At 40.8% G+C, this 27,151-nt stretch overlaps 1 protein-coding gene across 9 annotated transcripts in view; it reads left to right on the forward strand.

Annotated features, from left to right (window-relative positions):
* LUZP1 (leucine zipper protein 1) overlaps positions 1-26,391 on the forward strand; it is a 139,828-nt gene extending 113,437 nt beyond the window's left edge. Inside the window, exons 3-7 of one of the 9 annotated variants that reach the window (XR_012231621.1) lie at positions 4,745-7,823; positions 11,121-11,291; positions 17,730-17,780; positions 21,127-21,198; positions 25,679-26,391. Coding sequence is in view for 4 of the 9 variants with exons in the window: in XM_073572756.1 (XP_073428857.1) it covers positions 4,884-7,823; positions 11,121-11,264 (3,084 nt within the window). In the remaining 5 variants the exon portion in view is untranslated. Of the gene's footprint in view, positions 1-1,320; positions 1,354-4,744; positions 7,824-11,120; positions 11,292-17,729; positions 17,781-20,842 lie in introns of all 9 variants that reach the window. The other 8 variants (XR_012231616.1, XR_012231618.1, XR_012231620.1 and 5 more) reach the window with 8 other exon arrangements.
* Positions 26,392-27,151: the final 760 nt, after the last annotated feature.

The raw sequence follows: 27,151 nt of genomic DNA on the forward strand, positions 1-27,151 counted from the left end.
ATGTCAGTATTGTCTTTTGCTTCCTCCCCTGTCCAGGAGATGTGGTATGCTCCGTACACAGTCAGACACAGACAATTTTTAAAATTAACTTTCGTTCATGGGAAAACCCCTTTAATGTGACTGGCTTCCTCTGCCTGTAGATACGTTACGCATCTACTGCCGGGATCAGCCGAATGATTCACTGCGCCTGCGAGGAATTTGCGCATTCACAGTGCGACGGTGTTCCACTGGTGGTACCGTGCAAGAGGCTGTGTGTGAGTGTGGTACGTACGGCGTATGTCTGTGTGTGGTGTGACGGTGTTCTGCTGGTGGTACTGCATAATAGATTGGTCCCAACAGCAGTTTCCGTATTGAGACACCCATCACTTAGGTGTCCCAATATGGTGGTCGGTGAACTTCCTCCGCTTTGAATTCTGGGATACAGTAACATCTGGAGAGAAAAGGAAATTAAAACATTACAAGGCAATTATATAAATATTGCTTTCTTCCTGTTGAGCACAACATGTGGCCATGATATGTGACTCAGAACTTAAACAACATATTTATCTCCATATGTTACTCTATTAATTTAATTGCACTTATTTTAGTGCCAACCTATACTCCTTTTTAATTGATTACAGAACAATGCATTCAGGTAGAAAAAAAGCGTAAAACATCTTGCAGTACAAGGTGGAGTTAAGCAGAAAAACATATCTCAGGACCTTACAACCGCCCCATTCAAAATATTGTTAGATACTTCTTCAATGAAGGTATTATGGAAGAAAACAACCAATCAGAGAGAACCCTCATAAAGAATTCCATATAGAAAAAAGTGATGGAAATGATATTGACTCTGGTGACAATCCTGGACAAAAACATGATTGTAACCAATGGATGGCTACGAAAAAAACATACTTGATTTGCCCCATGTTTTCACATCCTTATAATGTTTTAAAGCCCTCTAGGGGTAATGTCAGCAGAGGCCATAAAGAAATATGAAGAAGAAAATGTGAAAAAGGCTAGAAAAATAATAGAGAGCAAAGAGGAGCATAAGTAAAGAGAAAATGATGTGACAGTTAGTCAACTCTTTGTACTTCGAGCTCAGGCAAAAAGTGTTTGGAAATAATAAGAGTCCTATAAAATCATCCAGGGGTGCCTCACATAACCAAACCTATTTTGAGCCATGAAATTCGGCAGTCAGGCCCTCCATTCTACGAAGACTGGACATCTCGCCATACTATTCCAACAGGGTTGGGTCTCAGAGGATTTACAATATTTTGGAATGATGGTTCGTGCTGCAGATAGTCTGAGTAGGTTTTTCTTTTGTGTCCTCTTCTATAGGGCGAAGTCAAATTGAAGATAAAGCAAATTGAGGTGAGCCTTGTATCCTTTCCCTGCTAATGGTCTGAAAAATGCCAAAAAGGTAGTCACAATTGCACTATATGTGCCAGTCTCTCTTGCACAACGCCAGCATCTATCAGACACTGAGGGCAAAATAGAATGTTAGATTGGTGAGCACCAATACAGTCTAGTGAGAATTTTGCAGCTTTCCTCCTGTTGCAACTCAAGCATTGGGTAATTTGAGTGTTGATATGAAGGCCTTCTCCCAATATTTGGGTCTTTGTTTCCAGTGTGTCTTGTGTTTACCAAGCCTTTCCAATACAGTACACTTTAAGGGAATTGTCTCAGCATTGTTAATATTATAAAGTGCTCTTTAAAAACAAGCAACTTTGCAGTTCTAATCTTATTTTTTTAAAAATCTCCATTCTGAAAAATGGATGGATTTTTAATTTTTTTTTTTTTTTTTTTTTTTCACTCTGCGTTGTCTAGCATCATGGCTGAACACACACACACAGCTTACATGCTCATTTCAATAGTCCTGTAAGTACTGATCTAGAGCTAACTGGAAGCCAGGATCTGGCCAGCTTTAGTGTCTATGCACTCCTCGAATTCTGCTGCATCGGAGAGTGCGCAGTTCAGACCGGCGGCGCAACTATGCAGTTGTTCCAAGTTGTCAATTGTCAGGACCACTTTGCCCCAACAGGGGAAAGGTGCTTTCCAAATTATTAAACCGGAGAGCAGCCGTTTTAAATCGATCAAGTTGACTGTAAAATCATGGTGAAAGTCTTTAATGAAAAAATCGTTTCTGTATGAGCTTATATGGTGGATTTCACAACTCTTTACAGCCATTATAATACAATCTATTGCTATTAAAATGGTAAAATGTTCTTTCTGGATGTGATGTTTTTAGAAGTCTGTACTTTTTTGAATGTTTTTTTATTTTTGGCACTTTCATGTACACTCTTTGTCTCAAAGACAATCTGGAAAGAAATATTTTGAAAAGCAAAGGCCTAGCAGAAAAAGCAATCCGATATTAATGTATTAATGCTTTTCCAAAATTGTAAGCGTGAGATTTTTCCATTTTGTATCCTCAGCACCAGCTTAAACAGATGGGTTTATGGTGTCATATAATTGCTGATTCAGGTCATGCAGTCATCTGCTGTGTGTTCTTGAGAACTGAGAATTCTGATTACATGATAAAATGTTAATTCGCAGGCAGACGTGTGTCTTTGTGTACACCGTATACACATAATACAATTACATATTATTTGAATATGTATTTTTATGCTTTTTCAATAGATTTCTTGCAGTTTAAAGATGGTGGTTTGAGCATGTTGAGTGAATATTTGTTAGTTTTGTCAAACATCCTTGTTGATTAGTCCCCAAGTAGGGATGTTAGAGTTGTGGATCGCACTAAATATAAAATATAAGAAAGTGCGATCGCATCCTGCGGTCAACCGTGCAGAGATGGTAAACTGGTGCTTGGTAATGGCGGAATACTAACTGAACACCGGCAGGTTAACCACTGACCCCGGTGTGTATAGGAGCGAACTCTGTTACTTCATAGAGCCACTGAAACAAATGCAGTAGCCTGTTAACTCAGAGAGCCCGGCAAGGAGAGCGCTAGTGCTGACACACAGGACTCTGCCCCAAGGACATGAGGTTAGAGTCCCTCTAGCCCCACTAGCGATCAGCACCGCAACTGTGATGCCTGGACAAAGTGACTAGGATAACCGTTCCAACAGCATGCAGCGCCGCCCTGGCGGACGCCACTAACCAGCCTAAGCTAGAGCTGGAAAGCGCACTATCTGCGCACGGCGCCACACTGACAGACGACACTGTATAAGCGGTACAGTGGTGCCTTATGCAGATTGGACACACTGGCGCTAACATGTGAGAGGAGCTGGGAGCCCTGCAGCGCTAGGCAGTGCCACTACACGGCGCTGACTCTACACCCTAACCCTATACACAAGCACAACCGGAGGGAGTCTTAATGAGGTCAGTCAGCGGTTCACAAGCATCCTTCATCACACACACAACTAGCCATCTGAGTCTATATTAGCGCATGGCCGAGCTGCCATGCAAGTCTTTTATAGCGGCGACCTTCCGGGACCTTCCCCGTGGTCTAATCAGCACAGGCATGGGACCTGATCATGTGACTCCTGAACTCCAATGGGAGGTTGAGCCACGGGCATTCGTAGAGGAGCAAAAAAGGGACTTAGTCCCAGGAGCTGCTCGCCGCTGGCTAGTGCAGGCTGCTATAGCTGAACCAGGGATGGCAGCAGCAACCAACCCCACAGCACTAGCTTGAGCAAGGTACTGGGAACGACGTCTTTGCTGAGCAGGCTCCTCTGCGGCTGGGACTAAATGGGAGACGCAGAAGGCAAGGCTTTAGGATTCCTCCTGTGCAGAGGGAGAAACCCGACACCTAACAAGGGAAACCCTTTTCATATAGCCTATTAGAAATGTTGTAAAGGAACTTGGTACCCCATTCCTCTCAACTGCAGACAGTAGCTCCCACAGTGGCAAACTCTGCACTATAATTTTAACAAAATGTATTGACACTTTAATATTATAGGTATTGTACCGTATTTTGCAGATTATAAAGAACACCCCAAATTTTGAGGAGAAAAATAGGAAAAAAACCTTTTGTTTAATAAAAGTGCTTCTTATAAGCCATGTATCTTATTGCTTACCGGGGGTGGTAGCTGCGGTGAAGCGGGGTCGCTGCTGGAGGAGGCTAAAGTGGAGCATTGCCGCAGGCTGGGATGAGGGGGTGTTCCGATGTGCGCCGCTGCGGGTGTTCGGTGGTGCGGGGGCTCTGCTGACATTTTGTGAAAGCCCAGAGCCCCCGCACTTACATGGTTTACTGTGCGGTGGACTCCGGGAAAATGGCTGTCGGGGACGGCACATGTGCAGATGAAGATCTTAGGAGATGAGATCTCAGCGCTGAGATCTCATCTCCCGAGATTTTGGTGCAGAGATCTCCTTCTGCGCATGCGCCGCCCCAGGCATCCATTTTCCTGGAGTCCACCGCACAGTAAACCATGTAAGTGCGGGGGGCTCTGGGCTTTCACAAAATGCTGACAGAGCCTCTGCACCACCGAACACCTGCAGCGGCGCACATTGGAACACCCCCTCATCCCAGCCTGCAGCAACTCTCTACTCTTGCCTCCTCCAGCATTGACCCCGGGACCCTGCTCCACCATGGCCGGTAAGGTATATCTGCATTATAAGATGCACCCCCATTTTTCCCCAAAAATTTTTTTGGGGGAAAGTGTCTTATAATCCGAAAAATACGGTACTTATTTTGAAACATGAAATCTGTTTAGATGGTTATTTTGGTTACCACATTTTAACAAGCTATTATGATTATACATATAATCTTGAATGAAATAAAGTAACCTAAACTTTTGTATTGTAGGTTAAGATGGTCTCTGGATGTCTCATGAAGTGTGCTCATCAAGAAGAAAAAGGATAATTCTGAAACTAATAAAATCTTAACTAAATATTTTAACTTTTAAGGACTAGAGTCACAAATTTATTTTTTGTGGAGTTAAAAAATGGAGCATTCAAGTCGTCATTTACGTTTTAAACTACAAAGTCTTGGTCGACGTTTAGATGACTTGGAAGAAGCAACAAGAAATCTACAAAAAGCTGAAGATGAAGTCCTCGACCTTCAGGATAAAATTATACAGGCAGAAGGGAGTAATTCTAGCATGTTAGTAGAGGCAGAAGCTTTGCGAAAAAGAGTTCTCAAGATTGAGGGCAAAGATGAAGAAGTGAAGAAAGCAGAGGATTTGTGTAGACTAATAAAAGAGAAACTTGAAAATGCGGAAAATGTTGCCCAAGAACTTAGACTGGAAATTGAGAAGCTCCAGAAAAGAATGGGTGAGCTTGAGAAGCTAGAAGAGGCTTTCAACAAGAGCAAAAGTGACTGCACTCAGCTAAGTCTTAGTTTGAATGAAGAAAAAAATATGTCTAAGAAGTTATCGTCTGAACTGGAAATACTTAAAGCCAGAGTTAAAGAACTGGAATCATCTGAAAGTAAACTGGATAAAACTGAACAGTTTTTAACAAGTGAGATAGAAAAAATTAAGTCTTTGACCCTTAATTTTGCTAATGAAAAGAAAATCTTGCTAGAAAAAGAAAAGCAGAGTGAAAAAATTATTTTGAAACTTAAAGAAGAATTGGAAATGATGGGAAATATCACAGGGGAGCGAAGTAGAAATGAATCTAATGTTTTGGAGAGGTCTCCTGATCAGCATGTAGAGCATAACAAATTCAGGATTGAAGATGACCTAACTTCTAATTCATTGCAAAGGGTTGGATTTGATTACATTAAGCAGTCAGAAATTCAGACAAGCAGCAACAATGAAAATGAGAAAAACAACTACCAAGAAGACAACAAAATTAAAGAACTTAATCAAGAAATTGAAAAACTTAAGAATCGGCTAAAACACTATGAGGGGCTTGAGCAAGAGTTAAAACAGTTAAAAGAGAAACACAGTGAACTACAAGAAAGCTATATAAGTGAACAAAATAAAAATAAACTTGTTACAGAAGAATTACAGACTTTGCAAAGACAAACTAGTCAGTATAAAGATATTGAAAATGGGATTCTTGAAACTGAAGACCTCTCGCGAAGTAGATATAAAAGTGATAGAGCAAAAAGTAAAGTTGCATCTACGGAGTCTCTCATTTCAAAATCTAGTGCACAAGATTTATCACCTCAGCCACTTAAAACTGAAAGATATAGAAATTCGGAATTTAAGAGACAATTTTCAAACTCTAGCTCAAGCAGTAGAAAAACTTCCAAGTCCAATCTTATTGATATAACTGGAAATCTAAAGAGAGAGGAAAAGGTTGTGCCCTCCTATTTTTCAAGCAGTAAAGATTTTGGCATTGTGCATAATGATGCTAAGAAATGTAAAGACCAGCCATCAGTTTTAAGTCGATATCCACCCGCCGTTAAAGAACAAACTCCACAAAAGTCCTGGAAAGGGTCTACATCAAAGCAGACAGACAGATCAATGAAGTTTTTTGGTGATGACTATTCCATTAAACTTTCGCCAAACAAGGAGATTTCATTGGAAAATGAAGATATTGAAAAGAGGACTTCTGGTGACATTTCAAAGACTATAGTTGACACTGAAAAAACTACTCCAAAAGAGAACAGCTTTTTAACCTCCACTCTGCATTCTGAATTGAATAACCTCAGTCCAAAAGTTAATGATGCTCCAACAAGTGCAGATATTGTGTTTGAATCAAAATTACAGATGAATGCAGGAGATGTAGAGAAAAAGTCCTCCTCTCAGGATAGACTGTCGCGATATGGAAGCATTTTTGACCGGGAAGATAGTGATAGTGCTGTTGAACAAAACCCTAAATTAACAGCTTCAAGTCATGACGAAACCAATCCACAAATAAGTCAGACCTCAAGCACACACAGATCTTCCTATAGTAGAGATAAAACAAGAACTAGAGCCTCAAAACCACAAATTCCTGAAAAGCCGATTCTTATAGAAATGTCAGACCACAGAGATTCTGAGAAAAGGACTAGGCTTTCAGGACTGCACACTAAGAGACAATCCAATTCTAGAGAGAAAGTTTTAAATCTGGATAGTACTAGGAATTCCTCTTTTGAAAATCACAGTTATTCCAGTCAAAAGGAGACAGGACGTTCTAGGAAAATATCTTCTGAAAGCATAGATAATACAGAGACAAATTCTCACACTCCACCAAGATCGTGCAGCCCGCGAGAATCCTTACAGTCAACTGTAGTTATTAAGCCTATTATAATTGAAAGAGATGTGAAAGAAATTATGAGTGACTACACGGCAAGGTCAAGCTCCGATGTAAACAGAACATCTAACAAAGTGAGTAGTATAAAAATTTACCCATCTGAAACCATGTCTTCTCGCACAAACACAGATGAGATCACAAGAGAAAGACATACTTCCACCAGTAATATTAGACTATCTGCAAATGATCAGCCGCTATTAAAAAACAATATCAATATTCCACTTGAAATCTCTTTAATCAAAGATGACCTGATATTAAAAGTGGCTGATAAGGATATGGCATGGAATCGCCGGGAAGTAAGCAAGAATCTGGACCCAAGTACTGTCTCATGGAAAAGTCATGATATAAGTGGAACAAATAATTTTGAAAGTAAATATGTAACAAGTAAAAGCTCTTGGAGGAAAGGAGGTTTTGGTTCCACAGAGGAACTGGACAGACTTGGTAATGAAAAAGATGACTTGGAACCCAAGACTAGACGAAAATCCTGTTTTGATGATGACAATCCTTCAAGGTCACGTACTAGTGAGTTCTATTCAAGAAATAGAATTTCAACTTTAAACAGTATGAGCGCTACACCAGAACTTATCTCTAAAAGGAGCCAAAGCAGTTTAAGTGCAACAGAAATTTTATCAAGGCGAAACCCTTCAAGCAGATCTGCAACATCAGGGCAAGCCTCTTGGACTCGTTCTAGTTTTGATGTAGGTATTCAATTTTTGTTTTATGTTTAGAAGGATTTGTCCTATGTTTTTGCTAATGCATTTGCTTTCTGCTTTATCAGCATTGTTTTGACTTCTTGAGATGAACAAAAAACTTTTTCGTGCTTTGCAATCTCGAGTTTGTAGAATGTTCATGCATACACTAATCATAATCCCCTCTGGAATGCAGAAATTTCCTCATTTTGTGATTTTTCTTAACATATAAAAAATTATTGACTGCCACCTTATGTCTGGTAAGTCTTTCTTACAGGTGCTACTCACAAAATTAGAATATCAACAAAAAGTTAATTTATTTCAGTTCTTCAATACTAAAAGTGAAACTCATATTGAGTCATTACAAACAGAGTGATCTATTTCAAGTGTTTATTTCTGTTAATGTTGATGATTATGGCTTACAGCCAATGAAAACCCCAAAATCGTTATCACAGTAATGTATAATTAACAAAAACCGCCTACAAAGGCTTTCTAAACGTTTTAAAAAGGTCCCTTAGCCGGTTTCAGTGGGCTCCACAATTATGGGGAAGACTACTGACTTGACAGGTGACCAGAAGGCAGTCATTGACACACTCCACAAGGAGGGTAAGCCACAAAAGGTCATTGGTAAACAAGATGGCTGTTCAGAGTACTGCATGCAAGCATATTAATGGAAAGTTGAGTGGAAGGAAAAAGTGTGGTAGAAAAAGGTGCGCAAACAACTGGGATAACCACAGCCTCGAAAAGATTGTTAACCCCTCAGTGACAGCCAATTTGGTACTTAATGCCCAAGCCAATTTTTACAATTCTGACCACTGTCCCTTTGAGGCTAAAGCTCTGAAACGCTTCACTTTTCCAACTGATTCTGAGATTGAATTTTCATGACATATTGTCCTTGATGTTAGTGGTAAAAAATTTTCTGTATAACTTGTATTTGATGTTAGTGGTAAAATTTCTTTTGTATCACTTGCGTTCATTTATGAAAAAAAACGGAAATTTGGCAAAGATTTTGAAAACTCTGCAATTTTCAAACTTTTAATTTTTGTCCTCTTAAATCAGAGAGTGGTGTCACACAAAATAGTTAATAAAATTTCCCACATGTCAACTTTATATTGGCACAATTTTGGAAATATATAATTTTTTTTTTAGGATTTCTGAATTTGCAGGGTCAATATAACAGAAAATACTTAAAAGCGACAAATTCTAAAAACTGCATCCCTCAAGGTGCGCAAATCCACATTCAAGAAGTTTATTAACCCTTCAGGTGCTTCACGAGAACTAAAGCAACGTGGAAGGAAAAAAATGAACATTTTACTTTTTTCCCAAAAAGTTACTTTGAAAAGGGTATCAAAAGAAAATGGACCACAAAACTTGTTGTGCAATTTCTCCTGAGTATGCCAATACCCCGTATGTGGGGGAAAGCCACTGTTTGAGCAAAGGATCAGAAGGGAGGAAGCACCGTTTGACTTTTTGAATGCAAAATTGTCTGGAATCAATGGTGGCGCCTTGTCACATTTGGAGACCCCCGATATACCTAAACAGTGGAACCTCCCAATTCTAACCCTAACCACAAACCTAACCTTAACACACCCTTAACCCTAATACCAACTTTAACTGTAAACCCAACAATGACCTCAACCCTAACTTTAGCCCATCCCTAATGGAAAAATGGAAATAATTTTTTTTTATTTTTACCTAACAGCGGGGGTGATAAAGGGGGGGGTTTGATTTACTTTTTTTTTTATTTTGATCACTGTGATAGGGTCTATCACAGTGATCAAAATGAACCAATAGGAAAAATTTCCTATTGTTGCCGGCAGGAACACTGCGCGTACGCCCGCCATTTTGTTCCCGGTAGAAGGCGCTGGGGGATGCAGGAGATACCAGAGGTAAAATCGGGCGACCCCATTTCTGTCTTCTGTTGTGCAATCACATCAGAGGAGAGCGAAATTTAAATGGGAAATCAGACTTTTTTTTTTTTGCAGTCACTGTTATTCCGTTAATAGCAGCGATCACAACACTGGGGTCCGTAAAAACTGATCTGAATCATGTTCTCTGGGGTCTCGGCTACCCCCGGTAGCCGAGACCCTGGAGAAATTTCCGACTCTGGGGTTCGCTATTCACTTATTTCTCAGCGCCGGTAAAAAGCGGCACTGAGGAATAAGTACCCTTAACTGCCACCGCTAAAAGGCATATCGGCGGTCGTTAATGGGTTAAGAAAAGGCCAATCAAAAATTTGGGAAGAGCTTCACAAGGAGTGGACTGCTGCTGGAGTGATTGCTTCAAAAGCCACGACACACAGATGTATCCAGGACATGGGCTACATGTCATATTCTTTGTGTCAAGCCACTCATGACCAACGGACAAGGAGAGAAGCGTCTTACCTGGGCCACTGTTGTTTAGTGGTCCAAGGTGTTGTTTCCAGATAAAAGTAAATTTTGCCTTTCATTTGGAAATCAAGGTCCCAGAGTCTGGAGGAAGAGTGAGTGGCACACAATCCATGTTGCTTGAGGTCTAGTGTGAAGTTTCCCCAATCGGTGATGGTTTGGGGAGCCATGTCATCTGCTGGTGTAGGTGCACTGTGTTTTATTGAGATCAAAGTCAGTGCAGTTGTCTACCAGGAAATTTTAGAGCACTTCATGCTTCCCTCTGGTGACAAGCTGGAAATTTCATTCTCCAGCAGGACTTGGCACCTGTCCACACTGTCAACAATACCAATACTTGGTTTCAAAACAACCGTATCACTGTGCTTGATTGGCCAGCAAACTCACCTGACCTTAACCCATAGAGAATCTATGGGGTATTATCAAGAGGAAGATGAGACACTAGATCCTGCAATGCAGACGAGCTGAAGGCTGCTATCAAAGCAACCTGAGCTTCCATAACACCTCAGTAGTGCCACAGTACATTGGTGCAGTAATTGATGCAAAAGGAGCCCCGACCAAGTATTGAGTGCATTTACTGAACATACATTTCAATATGCCAACATTTTGAATTTTAAAATCATTTTTCAAGCTGGTGTTATAAAGTATTCTAATTTTCTGAGATAATGACTTTTGGGTTTCCATTGGCTGTAAGCCATAATCATCAACATTAACAGAAATAAACACGTGAAATAGATCACTCTGTAATGCCTATATAATGAGTTTCACTTTTTGTATTGAAGAACTGAAATAAATTAACTTTTTTGATTATATTCTAATTTTGTGAAGAAGCACCTGTATATGCCCAGGCTATGTTTTTCATAAATATTCATTATACCCTTTCCTTTCACTTTTATCAATGATGATTTTTATTTCCACCCAGGTTGACGATAATTTGAATTCTAGAAGAAAATATTCAAGTGACAATTTGTACAGAACAGACTCCACAGGATGGAAGCAAAATCCAATAAACCAGAGGCATCAAAAGAGCATGGTGGAGGAACGGATCCGGCAGTTAGAGCAATAAGGTGTCAACATTTAAGCAAATTACAAGGTATAGACTTTGTGCAATTCCTACATGATACATTTTAGGCTATCCTTTTGAGCTTTGATTTTCCTACATTGTTAAAGGGAAGCTTTCTTCAGAAAATGACCCATTGTTTAACCTCTTCCTGCAGAAGCCAATTTTCATTTGTTTTTTTCCTCCCCTTCTTTTCATAAGCCGTAAGTCTTTTGGTTTTTTTTTTTTTTTTTGTTTTGTTTTCAGCTTTCTGTCAACAGACGTATGATGGCTTGACATTTAAAAGTACAACCTGTTCCGCACAAAAAAAGTATACAATTTATTGGAAAGCGGGAACAAAACTCCAAGTGCTGTGGAATTACACAAGAAAGATTCAAACATTTTTGTTTCTTAGGTTTTGTTTTTATGGCGTCCTTTGTGCGGAAAAAATTACCTATCATGAAGACTCTCTAGGCCAGTATGGTTAGCAAGATAAACTCATCCAGTTTTTTATTGTAGTGGTGAAAATGTGTCAATGGAGCTATGTGATGGCTTATTTTCTGTAGGACGAGCTGACATTTCAATTGATAACATTTTGGGATGATATTTTGCTGCATTGCAACAGCCAAGAGAAAAATCACAATTTTGGTATTTTTAATTATTTTCTGCTTACCAGTTGCATTAGTTCATTTTTATTTTGACAGGTTGGACTTTTATTGATTTCGCTGATGCCAAATGTGTTTTTCTTTTGTTCGTTATTTTTATAAATACTTATTGGAGGGGAAAAGATTGTTGTTGTTTGTTTTTTGTTTTTTTTATAAGATTTTCATAAAGAAATAGAAGTTTTTTTTAAACGGATTGTGATATGTACAGTACTGTGCAAAAGTTTTTGGCAGGTGTGGAAAAAATACTTTAAAAACTATAAATAGTTGATTTTTATCAATTAAGTTTCAAAGTGAATAAAGAAAGGATAAATCAAATCAACATTTGGTGTGCCAGTGTATCTGTAAGAACTGATACTTTTCTGAAGTAACTTTGCAGGGAGGTTGTTTCCAAGAGCTAACCACATGTGTTCTGTGGATGTAGGCTTGTACAAATCCTTCCCTTGGTTATCACACAGAGATGATGATGCTGAGATCAAGACTCTAAGGCTATGTGCACACGTGCGGAATTTCTCTGGAAATTTCTGCTGCAATTCCGCAATTCCCTGCCACGGGAAATCCGCATGCGGAATTCCTGCTAAAAACTAACGTTTTGCAAGCGTAATTAGCTTGCAGAATGCTAGCATTTTGCAAGTGATCTGTAGCATCGTTTGGAAAAACTGACAGGTTGGTCACACTTGTCAAACTTAGTGTTTGACAAATGTGACCAACTTTTTACTATTGAGGCGGCCTATGCAGCATCAGTAGTAAAAAGAGATTCCGTTAAAAAAAATAAAAAATTGTGATATTCTCACCATCCCCCACAGCGCTCCCGATCCTCGCGATGCTCCCGGCAAGTCCCGTTCCCAGTGATGCCTTGCGACAATGATCCCAGAAGATGTAGCATCACGCGAGACCACTACGTCATCACAGGTCATTGTCGCAAGCCATCACTGGGAACGGGACTTGCCGGGAGCATTGCTGAGGGCTGGGAACGCTGCGGGGGACACCGGAAGGCGAGAATATCACGATTTTTTTATTTCTTTTTTTAATAGGGATATGGTACCCAGGGCCTGGAGGAGAGTCTCCTCTTCTCCAGACGCTGGGTACCATTTTCTGCTTACTTTGCTCATGGTGGGCATAGCCACATGCGAAAGGTAAGCGGAACAATGCATTTGTGTGTGCGGAACCCCTGCGATTCTGCTAAAAGAATGAGCATGCTGCGTATTTTTACGCAAAGTGATTCTGCCGTGGAAAAATACGCAGCATTAGCACAGCATGTGCGGAATGCCATTGAATACAATGGGTTGCGTTGTGCTAGCGTTTTCGCGGCGAAAAAAACGCAGCAAAAACGCTAAAAATTCGCAACGTGTGCACATAGCGTAAGGGGCCATATAATAATTTTCAGGACTTTTTTTTTATGCTAAAGATAATTCTTAACCCCTTTACCCCTTTGCACATTAATGACCGGGCCAATTTTTACAATTCTGACCACATGTCTTTTATGAGGTAATAACTCTGGAACGCTTTAATGGTTCTTGGCGATTCTGAGATTGTTTTTTCGTGACATATTGTACTTCACAAGAAGACGGACTGAAACACTGACTGAAACACCAAGAAGTAGTCTGAACAGGTGCATACCAAAAAACATCTTGCATATCAAAATGGGAAAATGGTTGATTTTGATATTGTGCTTCACGTTAGTGGTAACACTTCTTCGATATAACTTGTGTTTATTTGTGTAAAAAATAATCTATATATCAAACACACACACACTACCGTTCAAAAGTTTAGGGTCACTTATAAATTTCCTTATTTTTGAAAGAAAAGTAGTTTTTTCCAATGAAGCTAACATTAAATGATTCATAAATACACTCTTATGGATTGTTAATGTGGTAAATGACTATTCTAGCTGCAAACGTCTGGTTTGTAATGCAATATCTTCATAGGTGTATAGAGGCCCATTTCCAACAACAATCACTCCAGTGTTCTTATGGTACTTTGTGTTTGTTAACTGTGTAAGAAGGATAGTTAGAATACCTTTTAAAAACCCTTGTGCAAGTATGTTGGCACAGCTGAAAACAGTTTGGCTGATTAGAGAAGCTATAAACTTGAACTTCCTTTGAGCTACTTGAGAATCTGGAACATAACATTTTTTGGTTCCATTAAACTCTCAAAATGGCCAGAAAAAAAGAACTTTCATGTGAAACTAGACAGTCTATTCTTGTTCTTAGAAATGAAGGCTATTCCGTGGGAGAAATTGCTAAGAAACTGAAGATTTCCTACAACGGTGTGTACTACTCCCTTCAGAGGAGAACACAAACAGGCTCTAACCAGAGTAGAAAGAGAAGTGGGAGGCCCCGCTGCACAACTGAGCAACAAGACAAGTACATTAGAGTCTGTATTTTGAGAAATCGACGCCTCACAGGTCCTCAACTGTCAGCTTCATTAAATAATTCACGCAAAACGCCAGTTTCAACCTATACAATGAAGAGGAGACTCCGGGATACTGGCCTTCAGGGCAGAGTGGCAAAGAAAAAGCCAAATCTGAGACTGGCTAATAAAAGGAAAAGATTAATATGGGCAAAAGAACACAGACCCTGGACAGAGGAAGATTGGTAAAAAATGTTATGGACAGACCAATCCAAGTTTGAGGTGTTTGGATCACACAGAAGAACATTTGTGAGACTCAGAACAACTGAAAAGATGCTGGAAGAGTGCATAACGCCATCTGTCAAGCATGGCGGAGGTAATGTGATGGTCTGGAGTTGCTTTGGTGCTGGTAAATTTGGAGATTTGTAGAAGGTAAAAGGGATTTTGAATAAGGAAGGATATCACTCCATTTTGCAACGCTATGCCATACCCTGTGGACAGCACTTGATTGGAGCCATTTTCATCCGATAATAGGACAGTGACCCAAAGTACACCTCAAAATTATGCAAGAACTATTTAGGGAAGAAGCAGGCAGCTGGTTCTGTCTGTAATGGAGTGGCCAGCGCAGTCACCAGATCTCAACCCCATTGAGCTGTTCTGGGAGCAGCTTGACCATATGGTTTGCAAAAAGTGCCCATCAAGCCAAACCAACTTGTGGGAGGGGCTTCTGGGTAGCATGGGGTGAAATTTCTCCAGATTACCTCGGAAAATTAATTGCTAGAATGCCAAAGGTCTGCAATGCTGTAATTGCTGCAAAGGGAGCATTCTTTGACGAAAGCAAAGTTTGAAGGAGAAAATTATTTCAAATTTTTTTTCAAACCTTGTCAATGTCTGGACTAGATTTTAAATTCAAAATGAATAAAAAGTTTCCGCGCTGACAACGCTGTGTGGCCTGAAAGAGTTAATAGTGACTGCACAATCAGCCAGAAATTGCAAATCGATGTACTCACTGGTGTTCGTGCTCTATGCTGGTATTGCTCCGTTCCTCCATAGAGGCCAGTAGATGGAAATATGAAGGCTGTTTTAACTGTAGGGAGCGTCCTCCCGTTTGCATGAAGAAAAACCCCCTGGAATAACGCGCCACAGTGAGTGGCAGGCAGCCTCGGCCGATGGTGCCGCCGTGTAGTAGCGTGGCGAGCGGGGGGCATGGTTAGCAGGGGACGTGTAGTGAATCGGTGACGTCATCGGTCCGCAAATGACGGACGTGTGCAGGGGCCAATCCCGACGTGTTACGGGGGAACCGTCCCCCTAAAAGGCCCCTGCACACGTCTGTCATTTGCGGACCGGTGATGTCATCGCTTCACTACACGCTCGCCACGCTACTACACGACGGCGCCATCGGCCGAGGCTGCATGCTGCTCACTGTGGCGCGCTATCCAGAGGGTTTTTCTTCATGCAAATGGGAGGACGCTCCCTGCAGTTAAACCAGCCTTCATATTTCCATCTACTGGCCTCTACGAGGAACGGAGCAATACCACTATTAACTCTTTCAGGCCACACAGCGTTGTCAGCGCAGAAACTTTTTATTCATTTTGTGTCTTTTGTTTGGCAGAGAGCACACTGTATCTGCTTGTTTTGCCAGCGGCTTTTAACTCAGCTGTGTGTTTATTCAGCGCCGATGTGACATTTTTTATTAGATTTTAAATTGATTTGGCAACTTATTTGATTAATAAAAGTATGAGTTTTCATGGAAACACAAAATTGTCTAAGTGACCCCAAACTTCTGAACAGAGATATACATTTTCAGTTTGATTTTTCTCTTTATAGGTATATTTTTGAGTAAAATGTAAATTGCTCTTTTATTCTGTAAACTACTGACATGTCTTCCAATTTCCAAGCACTAAATTTTGTATTTATTTTCAGAAAATGAGAAATGTTCAAAATAACCAAAAAGATGCAGTGCTTGCAGACCTCAAATAATGCTAAGAAAACATGTTCACAATCATTTAGAAACAACAATACTAATGTGTTATCTCAGGAAGAGTTCGGAAATCAACATTTTGTGGAATAACCATGATTTTTAATCACAGCTTTCATGCATCTTGGCATGCTTTCCACTAGTCTTTCACACTGCTGTTGGGTGACCTTAGGCCAGTCCTGGTACAAAAATGTAAGCAATTCTTTTTTGTTTGATGGCTTGTGACTATTCATCTTCCTCTTGATTACATTCCAGAGGTTTTCAATGGGGTTCTGGTCTGGAGATTGGGCTGGCCATGACAGGGATTTAATGTCGTGGTCCTTCATCCACACATTGATTGACCTAGCTGTGTGGCATGGCGCATTGTCCTGCTGGAAAAACAGTCCTCAGAGTTGGGGAACATTGCCTGAGCAGAAGGAATCAACTGTTTTTCCAGGATAATCTAGTATGCGGCTTGATTCATACGTCCTTCGCAAAGAATAACCTGCCCAATTCCAGCCTTGCTGAAGCATCCCCAGATCATCCACCGATCCTCCACAAAATTTCACCGTGGGTAAAAGACACTGTGGCTTGTACGCCTCTCCAGGTCTCCGTCTAACCAGAAGACGACCAGGTGTTGGGCAAAGCTGAAAATTAGACTCCTCAGAGAAGTTTACCTTACTCCAGTCCTCTATGGTCCAATCCTGATGGTCTGGCAAATTTCAGCCTGGCTCTCATTTGCTTCTCATTGATGAAAGGCTTATTTTCTAGCTTTACATGACTTGAGCCCTGCCTCTAGGAGCCTCTTATAAACTGTTCTTGCTGTGCACTCACCCCAGCTGCCATTTGCCATTCCTTTTGAAGGTCACTTGATGTCATCCTGCGGTTGCTGAATGACATTTGAATAAGATGACTGTCATTCCTGGTCAGTGGAGTGTCGTTTTCACCCTCTGCCTGTTTGTAGCTTTGTTGTTCCCGATGTCTGCTGCTTGACTCCGTTTTAATGAACTGCCGTCTTAGAAATTTTAAGGATGGAGGCAACATGACGCTCACTGTATCCCTCTGCTAGTAAAGCCAGATTTGAGCCCTCCTTTTCCTCACTCAAGATTTTTCTTTTACACTCCTTTGGCATGGTTAAGTTATTTTTTTATTCCTATTGGTTTTGGGATATTACTAGTACTTGCTTTGCCATCCAGCGTTGTCCTATTGCAAGAGGATTGTGAACACCGCAGCAGGGTTTCGTTAAATAAGATTTGGTTCAGGTGATCACCTAATAAGAAGCACATTAAGTAGAATGAGGTGTACTCTGGTTGGAATTCAACTGACGCTGGAATGGAATGGCTGTCAGACATGTAGAGAAGCTGATTTTTATAAAACAGTGCAGTGTTCTCTTAGTTTTTGAAAGAGCTTTATATGTACTATAAACAAGTTGAATTCGTTAGAGATGAATTTGCCTCTAATGTTGCAAAAAAAATTTGGATTCTCCTTGATCTGATTTTTTTTTTTTTTTTTTTTTTGCAGTTCATTTCATAGAAATTCGGTCCTCCATTTTGCTGAATTGTGGAGGGCCAGGTAAAAGGTTAATTTTAATTTTTGTGGCTAAGTTTCTTCGCAGCTGATCTGTCCTGCTGCAGCCTCTTCTGTCCGCTTTCCACTGATTCAAAATATCCTTTGTCTTCATCCGCTCTGCATTGGGGCTTCCCGCATTGAGAAGAACTCTGATGTCACTGCATGTTTTGTAAGATGTCACTTTCTGTGCAGTGACATCAGAGACCTCCTCTGTGCCAGAAGCACAGTGTGAAAAATGAAAAAAGATGAAAGAACATGTTGAGCAATAGGATATGCAGAAAGAAGGATGCAGGGGAGAGTACAGTTGAACATTGCATTGATTGTGTATATTATAATTGTATTAATATTTGTAATGTGTGTATCATACCCTTTTTTTTTTTTGTTTTTTTTTGTTTTGTTTTTCCATTGAACGCTATATTTTGCACTAAAGTATGGAAAGACTCCACAACAGAAAAAAAAGGAACATTTGAATTTCCTTGCCAAATTTGAGCAATATGTCAAATTCGAATTCTGATTCGCTCATCTCTAATATGTAAATGTTAGTCATGCAAATAACCTAGATTGCATATCGCATGAATAATAATCTATGCTTTGAAGAGGTTAGCAAGTGCCTCCTTAACAAATTGAAGGGAACCTGTCACCCCCCCCCCCCCCCCCCAGGCATTTTTAAGTAAAAGAGCCACCTTGACCTTGTGGAGCACTAATGCTGCATTCTGTCAAGGTGTTACTTAGCGTCCCTTCCACCGTAGAAATAATTGTTTTTAAAATTGGTCAAAAATACCTGAATTTTGACAGGGAGGCAGGTCTTTCCCCCTCTGACAGACGCCTCGCATCCATCAGTCATTTCTTCAGTGTTTGGAGCTGCCTCCTCAGCTTCTTTTGAAATCGTGGCGCCTGCGCTGTACTATATCTTCCTGGGCATGCGCAGTTAGCTCTGCCCGTGCTCTCACATCACATCCCGGCCTTCCTATCGCGTGGCCAGAGATCCCGCACCGCAGTCGCTTATGATTTATTCACGCTGCGGGGCCGGGAATCTTGGGCATGCGCAGTAGTTCTTTGCGTCTCTCATGCCCAAGATTCCCAGCCACGCAGTGTGAATAAATCATGCGGTGCGGGATCTCTGGCTGCGCGATAGGAAGGCCGGGCACGGGCAGCGCTAACTGCGCATGCCCAAGAAGATATAGTACAGCGCAGGTGCCACGATTTCAAAAGAAGCTGAGGAGGCGGCGCCAAATACTGAAGAAAGAAATGACTGATGGATGCGAGGCGTCTGTCAGAGGGGGAAAGACCTGCCCCTTTGTCAAAATTCAGGTATTTTTGACCAATTTTAAAAACAATTATTTCTGCGGTGGAAGGGACGCTAAGTAAAAGCCATATTGACAGAATGCAGCATTAGTGCTGCACAAGGTGGCTCTTTTACTTAAAAATGCCTGGGGGGGGGGGGTGACAGGTTCCCTTTAAATAAAATCTGCCAGTGAAAATGTGCTATGACTGCAGTGCAAAAGCACAATGACGTATAAATGCAGTGCCCCTTAAGTATGCATACAGGGGCACTTTAATAAATTTCATTACTTGATCAAAATATATACCTCAAATTGCTAACTACTGCAGTCATTTAACAAGCTGTCGAGCCCATGACAAAGTGACTACACAAACTGGTAGCGAAACTTCTGATTTGGCCCTGGTTACAACTATACATCTCTATAATAAGACCAGAACTATTACTTCCGTATAGTGGTAGATACCAGTCCTGCAGACCACACAAGTGTTTACAACATGAATATATATATTAGATGACTTACAGTTGACGTTCTTTCTGATGACGTTCACTTTTTAAGTCCTTTCCATGTGGCCCAAACTGACATCACCGCTTCTCCAGCTACGACTCGTCTGCAGAGATTTGCCTTTTCACATATTCAGCCCCGTCCTTATTTATTCCCAACCTCCACAAACTCCTCATCCTGTCGTATGTCGCCTTGTTACTTGATTTGCTGTGTGGTACAACAATATTGCGCCTCTTAATGCCCACCACTGTGACACTTGCAGAGTAAAACTCCTCTTTTGTGCCCTCTAGATGATAAAATTGCACGTAGGAAATATTAATACCCTGTTTAAGTGCCCTAGAAAATGGTGGTCAAATTTTGACCTTAGAAAGTAATAATGCCCTCTGTGTGCCCCTTTAATGTCACAATACCCTGAGTGCCCCTATAACTAATGCTTCTTAAGTGCCCAGTTAACATTTAATAATGTCCCCTGAGTCCTTCCATCTACAGTAAAAATATCCTCTGAGTCCCTCCAGGTACAGCTCCCTTATACACAGTATGGTGGGCCCCACAGCTCCTCTATACACAGTATTGTTGACCCAGAGCTCTTCTCACACCATAAAATGGACTCACAGCACTACTACACACGGTGTAGGGCCCACGGCGCCCCTACACACGGTGTAGGGCCCACGGCGCCCCTACACACGTTATGATGTTGTCACTGCTCCCTCAAATCATAGCATAATGACCCCCCACAATAGTCCTCACAGTATAAATGGCCCTTACACTTTATAATGACCTCCACAGTAGTTCCTATACTTTGAGAGCCACCACAGTAGAACCCAACCTGTATAATGGCCCCCACATTAGTTGCCATTTTAGATAATGGTCTCTACAGAAGTACCCGAACAGTATTAAGGCCTCCACACTTTGAGTTCCCCTCCCCCACTGTAACCTCTATAATGTATAACGAGCCCCTTCCACCATTTTTTGATGCCCCCATGTCACATCACAAGTTTTAGTTAAAATAAAAACATATACTCGCCTAATCCAGGATCCTGACGTGTCTTCTTGCAAAGCATGGGCTCACGCAAAAGATGTCAGAGGCCCAGTGCGGCATGATGTCACCGGCCTGGGACTCTGGCAGTGCGCCATCGCTTCAGGCACTGCATCATCCTGCCATTCTGGCTTAAAGAACATGCGGTCTTAAGAATTACAGTTACACTGGAGCAATAGGAGTTTGCATAATCCCATTCTTTTTAAGGTCTTTAACTTTTTTATGTTTTTTTTTTTTTTTTCTAGGTATGAGCTCTAGAAGTAAATGGACATGGTCGTGAAATCTGATGAAGATGACACCGTGTATACACAGTGATTTTTCCCAATGATGTGCACTTCCTAGTACTAAAGAAAAGGACCTCAGCCATCTTGTTTGATTGTGCCCTTTTCCCTCTTATTTTTCTTAAAGCTTTATCAATTCATTCGGAAAGGGAATAAATGCATGATCTCTCAGGGTAAAAAGAAGGGCACATTTACTGCAACTGTATATAATACTAAGTACTGAATTTAGCTTTTTATTTTTTTTGCAGGATATATAAATAGAGCAAGAGAGATTTTTATATATTGCAATCCTGGCTTGCATGGCTACTGCTTCTAATTGTGTAGGTACTGAGTACAATGATCTAAAGTCAACTTTAACTTATAAAATATGTGCAGGGCAAGTAGGAAATCATGCGAGCATATTTTCTGTACAGTCTGGTTGTGTAAATCAGTGAGCGCTAAGCATGTAACTTTTGTATAATTAACAGGTAAATGTAATGTTTCTTGCAGCACATTGTGTATGTATATAGGAGCAAGGGAACAGATCCTCACGAGCATGTGAAAACCCTTCTGTCTTCCACATCTCGAATATTCACACTTCTCAATAGATGTGGTCTTATTGTCTTTAAACTGTTTTTTAAAAACTTTTTTTTTGTTTGTTTGTTTTTAAACTTGGCTTATTTTAATTAAAACCGAAGTTGTATACAAGACTACTAAATAAAATGTATAAAGTGTCTTATGTACTAATATTTAAGATGATCACAGTGGGAAAAACCAAAGGAATTGCATGATTTGCGTCATATGCACTTATAGATTATGGCTTTTATTAAATGATGTTTTTTTTTGTAAACATTGGTCCCTTGCACATATTCCATGTTGGCCGGTTTGTGGGATGGAAAAATGTCAAAGTTTCACTAGTTCTTAGAGAACTGGTTTGATATATCCTCATGGATATTAATTGAGCCATTAAAGGAATATTTTTAATACATGTCGCTCATGAATGCGTCGTCTTGTACAATGGGCAGTAAAGACTTTCTCTCTTAGGACATGTGCACACACCGTTTTTTTAGACGCTGGAGTGCCCGTTGCGTTTTTGAAGCAAAAGGTGCTTCAAGATGACACCGGCGGGGGTTGCCCTGAAGTGTCGTCTTTGGCATCTTCTGGGCAGTGCTCGCGGCAGCGTCATTGCCGTTTTTTTTTTTTTGTTTTTTTTTATGTTTTTTATATATTTGTTGTTTGTAAACTAAACTAGCGAGTGGCCTGCAAGCAGAAGTTGTCTAAAGACTGGTCAGGTCATTTCTATTAGCCGCTTTACAATTTTAAAGCTGTTAAAAGAAGACCGAACATGTGCACAGCAAGTCAAATCCGCCTGAAAAAGCGGCCGTGTGCACATACCCTTACACCAGCACATATTTTTTACTTGGTCTTTTAATTAGAAAATATATGCAGTATTTATTTGTACAATATCAATTCTAATAACGGTGTTAAAATAGATTGGCAAATCAAATTGGTATTTATTATTTCTCATTTTTGTGGGTCCTACAGAAATTGCTTAGTTGATCTTCATTTTTTTACAAGAACTTAAATTTGGTAATACAACATTACCTGCGAATGTTAGGAAACTTAATATATTTCCCTATTGTATTGCCACCAGTTGAACAATTTTTTTTGTTCATTATTCATAAGTTGTTTTTTTTCTCCAAATCTAAAACTTGTTTTTACAAAAATCTGATTAAAAAGCAGTAACATATAACTCTGCCAAGGCGTCTTACCTGGGCTCCACACAGTACCAAATGGCATTGAACTGAACATTAATCTATATAAGACTGGTTAGTAGGGATGCGTGGGCAATGCCTCCATAATCTAAGTCACAAGAAACCGCTTGGTGAGGAGAGGAGAAGAGTCCTAATCTGTGCAGCTCCTTGTATTCCTGAGCAGATAGCCAATACATGCAGTATTCCTGCATGTGTGACAAAAATGGACCGTACAGAATGGTTCTCTAGCAGTTTGTTTAGAAAGCCAGATTGGTGGTTAAAATCCCTGCTAGTATATTTTTCCTTTTTGGCAGGTGTGCAACTGAAATCCCCAAAAATGTGTTAAACATTTAAGACCAACCTATCAGATTAAGCATGCTGTCTAGTGATGAGCGAGTATATTCGTTGCTTGGGTGACCTCCGGGTATTTTGGCGTGCTCGGAGATTGTTTGTTTTGACACAGTTGCATGATTTGCGGCTGCTGGACAGGCTGATTACATGTGAGGATTGCCTGTTAGGGAATCCCAACATATATTCAGCCTGACCAGCAGCTGCAAATCATGCAGCTGAGGCGACCGAAAACTAAATCTCCGAGCACGCCAAAATACTCAGAGGACACCCGAGCAACGAGTATACTCGCTAATCACTAATGCTGTTCAATCCCCATATAGCTAAAGGAACTAAGCTTATGGCTATATAGAGGGAAAGCCTCCAATATAGCTGTGACAAATGGGCATCAAGTTTTGAAGACATTCAGAGTAGCTTATTGATAAATTGTTGTGGCCAAATAGAAATTCTTATAGCTAAATTAAAGGGAAGTTGTCAGCAGGATTTCACACCCCAAACTGTATGCGCGTGTAGTTCTTTGAAATATTTCAAGCCCAGCTATACCTTTACATGTTTAGTCCGCTCCTCCGTTACTGAGAATTCAGCGTTTGAATTGGTATACAAATGAGATCTGAAGTCTCTGTCAGTCCCGCTCTCTCCCCCACCCAACGCTGCCTCCTCCTGCTTGACAGAACGCTTCTTTGCCTGAACTTAGAGCCTGTCATTCAAGCAGGAGGAGGTGGTGCTAGGCAGGGAATAGAGCTGGAGTGACAGTGGTTTCAGAGTTCCAATATTTCTTCAGAGTGATTGGCATATCCATTCAAACACTGGAGTTCTCAGTAATGGAGGAACAGATTGGCCATGTAAAGGTATTGCTGGACTTGACTTTGAAAGAACTACATATAATTAGTTTGGGGGTGAAATCTTGCAGACAGATTCTGTTCTTTTACTATTGATGAGTGAACGTGCTTGGATAAGTTGTTATCCGAGCATGCTCGGGTGCTATCAGAGTGTCTTAAGGCCCCATCCCACACAGCAAGATCGCTGATTTTTGACGCCACAGCGATCTCGCCAGCGACATCGCTGTGTGTGACACACATCAGCGACCGGGCCCCCTGTCGGTATCGCTGATCGTGCAGGATCGTCCTGGGCCATTTTTTGATCGTTGCTCTCCCGCTCGCCAGCGCGCATTGCTGTGTGTGGCAGCGGGAGCCAACGATCAGCGAGGCTCTAAGCAGGCGCTTGGACCTGGTCTCTAAGGTAAATATCGGGTTACTAAGCGGCGTGCGTCACTTAGTTACCCGATGTGTACCTTAGAAAACTGCGTGCTGGCAGCTCCCGGCGCGAACACGCAGGTTTCTAAGGTACACATCGGGTAACTAAGTGACGCACGCCGCTTAGTAAGACAATATTTACCTTAGAGACCAGCGTCCTTGCTGGTGCTGATCGCTGGTGAAGCTGTTTGTTTGGCAGCTCACCAGCGATCATGTAGCGATGCACCAGCGATCCTGACAAGGTCATATCGTTGTCGTGATCGCTGGTGCATCTTTAAGTGTAACGGTACCCTTAGGTGTACTCGAATAATGTTCGAGTCCCCACGACTGAATGTCTCGCAGCTGTTAGGCAATCCCCTGCATGTGCTTCAGCTATGAGAAATGCAGCTACAGGTACTCTTAACATATTGTTCAAGCACGCCAAAGACACTCTGCTAGCACCCGAGCATGCTCGGATAACACCTTATCTGAGCACGTTCCCTCAGCACTACTCTTTACATATGGCATATCTCCAATTTAAGGTTTGTTCACATGTGGCGGATATGCAGCATAATACAGTAGCAGCATTTTAGTTGAGATTTTCTCATTATATAAATTGCCTAAAACCTGTTCAGCTAAATTTATTTAGCAAATTTTGCCCTTTACATTTCCTCTGTTTATGCAGTAATGGGGTGAAATCTGCGATTATTCTGTAACTCCTTCAGATTGTCACTCTTGTTACCATCTGCATCTGATTTTTTTTTTTTTCTTATCATTGAAAGTATGTCCCGTTTGGATCTACCCTAAATGTAATTCAGTCCTATGACTGACCACTGCCTGACGGCTTCTATTGTTCAGCTGGTCTGTTTTTGAGTGGTCTTAAGCTATTAATATCAAAGCTTTTATCACGTATCCGTGAATCATGGACCGTGCTCAGTTTGGAAGACCTGGCTCGACCGGACTTTCACTTGCTCCCACATAGGCATATGCGAAGCAGTTATGTCTGGCCGGTCTGTGTGTCACAGATTTGTGAAAACAGCCTGAAAATTAAGGAAATTTCATTAAAAAATCTGACCTGGGGGGTAATGTAGCATGCATGAATTGTTGGTATTATTGCTTGTGTTTTCTGCATACTCACTGTTGCCTATAATCTACTTAGGATAAAAAATTGTGCATTCAGAATGATGTAATGTCTTAATGTATTAAACAATGATCCTCTGCCTTCCTCTTTACATCGTATAGAAGCGTAATGTATCTCTAGCTGTAACCAGAAGTGTGGGTGGGGGTTATTTCTGGAGTCCATAGCTTCAGATAACTGTGTTATGTGCTGTACCGCTGCTTTACACTGTCAGGGCTGGGTTTATTTTTGTCATTTTGGATACAGACGCGCCAATGTCTACTCTGTACATATAGAACAGTTGTATCCCCAATATATTTTTATAAGAACAATAGAATCTAGCGGATCTTCTTTTTTTTTTTTTTTATAGGAGGGGAAACAGAGCAGCAGTGGAAGCTGCTACAAACCTGTGAAAGAAAGCAATCTGAAAAATATTGTAATTTTGACATTTTACTTAAATTGCTTCCTAGTGAGTGAATCTAATCTGGACCAGGAAAAGGACTGCACAACAAACTTCTACTCCAGAAACTGTTGCTAGTGCAGTCCATTTATTCTACCGCTATTGTGGAGTTGCGTTTCTTCTATGTTTTTTTGCCTGCTTATGTGTGATGTTACCGGTTAGCACACAGAAATACATGGGCAATGTAACCATTCTTGCACATTATCTCTGATCCGTAAAAGTATTATGGACTAAACTGTATACAGCACACTTAATCTGTGACTTACCACTAACTGTTACGGAAAGAAACCTAGAAGTTGCTACCTTGGACTTTATGCACAATATTTCTCATTATGCTTCACATGAATTGTTTGCCAACTGGTTTGTTTCGAAGCATCTACTAGGACTTATATCTACATAAATAGTATATAAAACCCTCTCATTACTTCACGTGCACTTATGGCTTCACCCAAGTGCGTCATGGAGTTCGGTGTTGTCAGCCATATGTATTCCATACAAAATAACATAACTCTATTTTCATATGAGATCTCAATTAATGTCATTCCTCTACCGATTTGTGTTTCTTGATTTTGCCTGTACAGATGGCCATTATCGATCTTTGATAATAAAAAATAGTTTTTATATTTGTTTGTCTTTTCTTTATAAATGGGTTTCTGCAATCACAATGATGGTGGCTTATACTTTGGACATGAATTGCCGACCCCAACAGTCGGCGCCCCTTGGCAGCTCATGTTTTGGAGGAGCCAAGCAGGCCAGTCTCTCCATTGTTCAAACTTCCGTCTAACTGAATGCCAGTCTACTAAGTAGCAGCTCTGCTGGATATTGGTGTTGGCCCATTGTATTTGTGCTAATCACAACAAACTTCAAATCTTGCGTTCTTTTCTGAAAAGACATCAATTGGTCTCTAATGTTAGATGTTTTGTGTTTAGTAATTTTTAGACATGTTAAAAGTAGACCAGACATTCAGAAAATGCATCTAATTTATCACAGTGGTACATCCTGCATCATAAATATGGTGTAATTTATTAGTCGACATTTATACCAATATTTTTCTGCTTAGTAACTCTAAGGTGCTTTTTTATGTTAAATACAGAATTTATCAATGTAAGTACTTGTCTTTAACCCCTTTCCAACATCGGGTGTAGCAGTACGCCGATGTCTGACTTCCCCCTTTTCGGGCACATGTCAGCTGATCTATACAGCTGACATATGCCCGCAACAGCCGCGGTTGGAATCGCGATCCAATCGTGGCTGTTAACTAGTTAAATGCCTCTCAATTTCTGACCGTGGCATTTAACTCGCGTTTGCCTTAAGCGCGTCACTAATCCTGCCCATCAATGATCCCGTCACATGATCACGGGTCACTGATGGGTCGGCATGACA

Source organism: Dendrobates tinctorius, unplaced genomic scaffold (assembly GCF_039654945.1).
Source record: "Dendrobates tinctorius isolate UK_male_01 unplaced genomic scaffold, ASM3965494v1 ptg000007l, whole genome shotgun sequence".
In the NCBI taxonomy this organism is placed as follows: domain Eukaryota; kingdom Metazoa; phylum Chordata; class Amphibia; order Anura; family Dendrobatidae; genus Dendrobates; species Dendrobates tinctorius.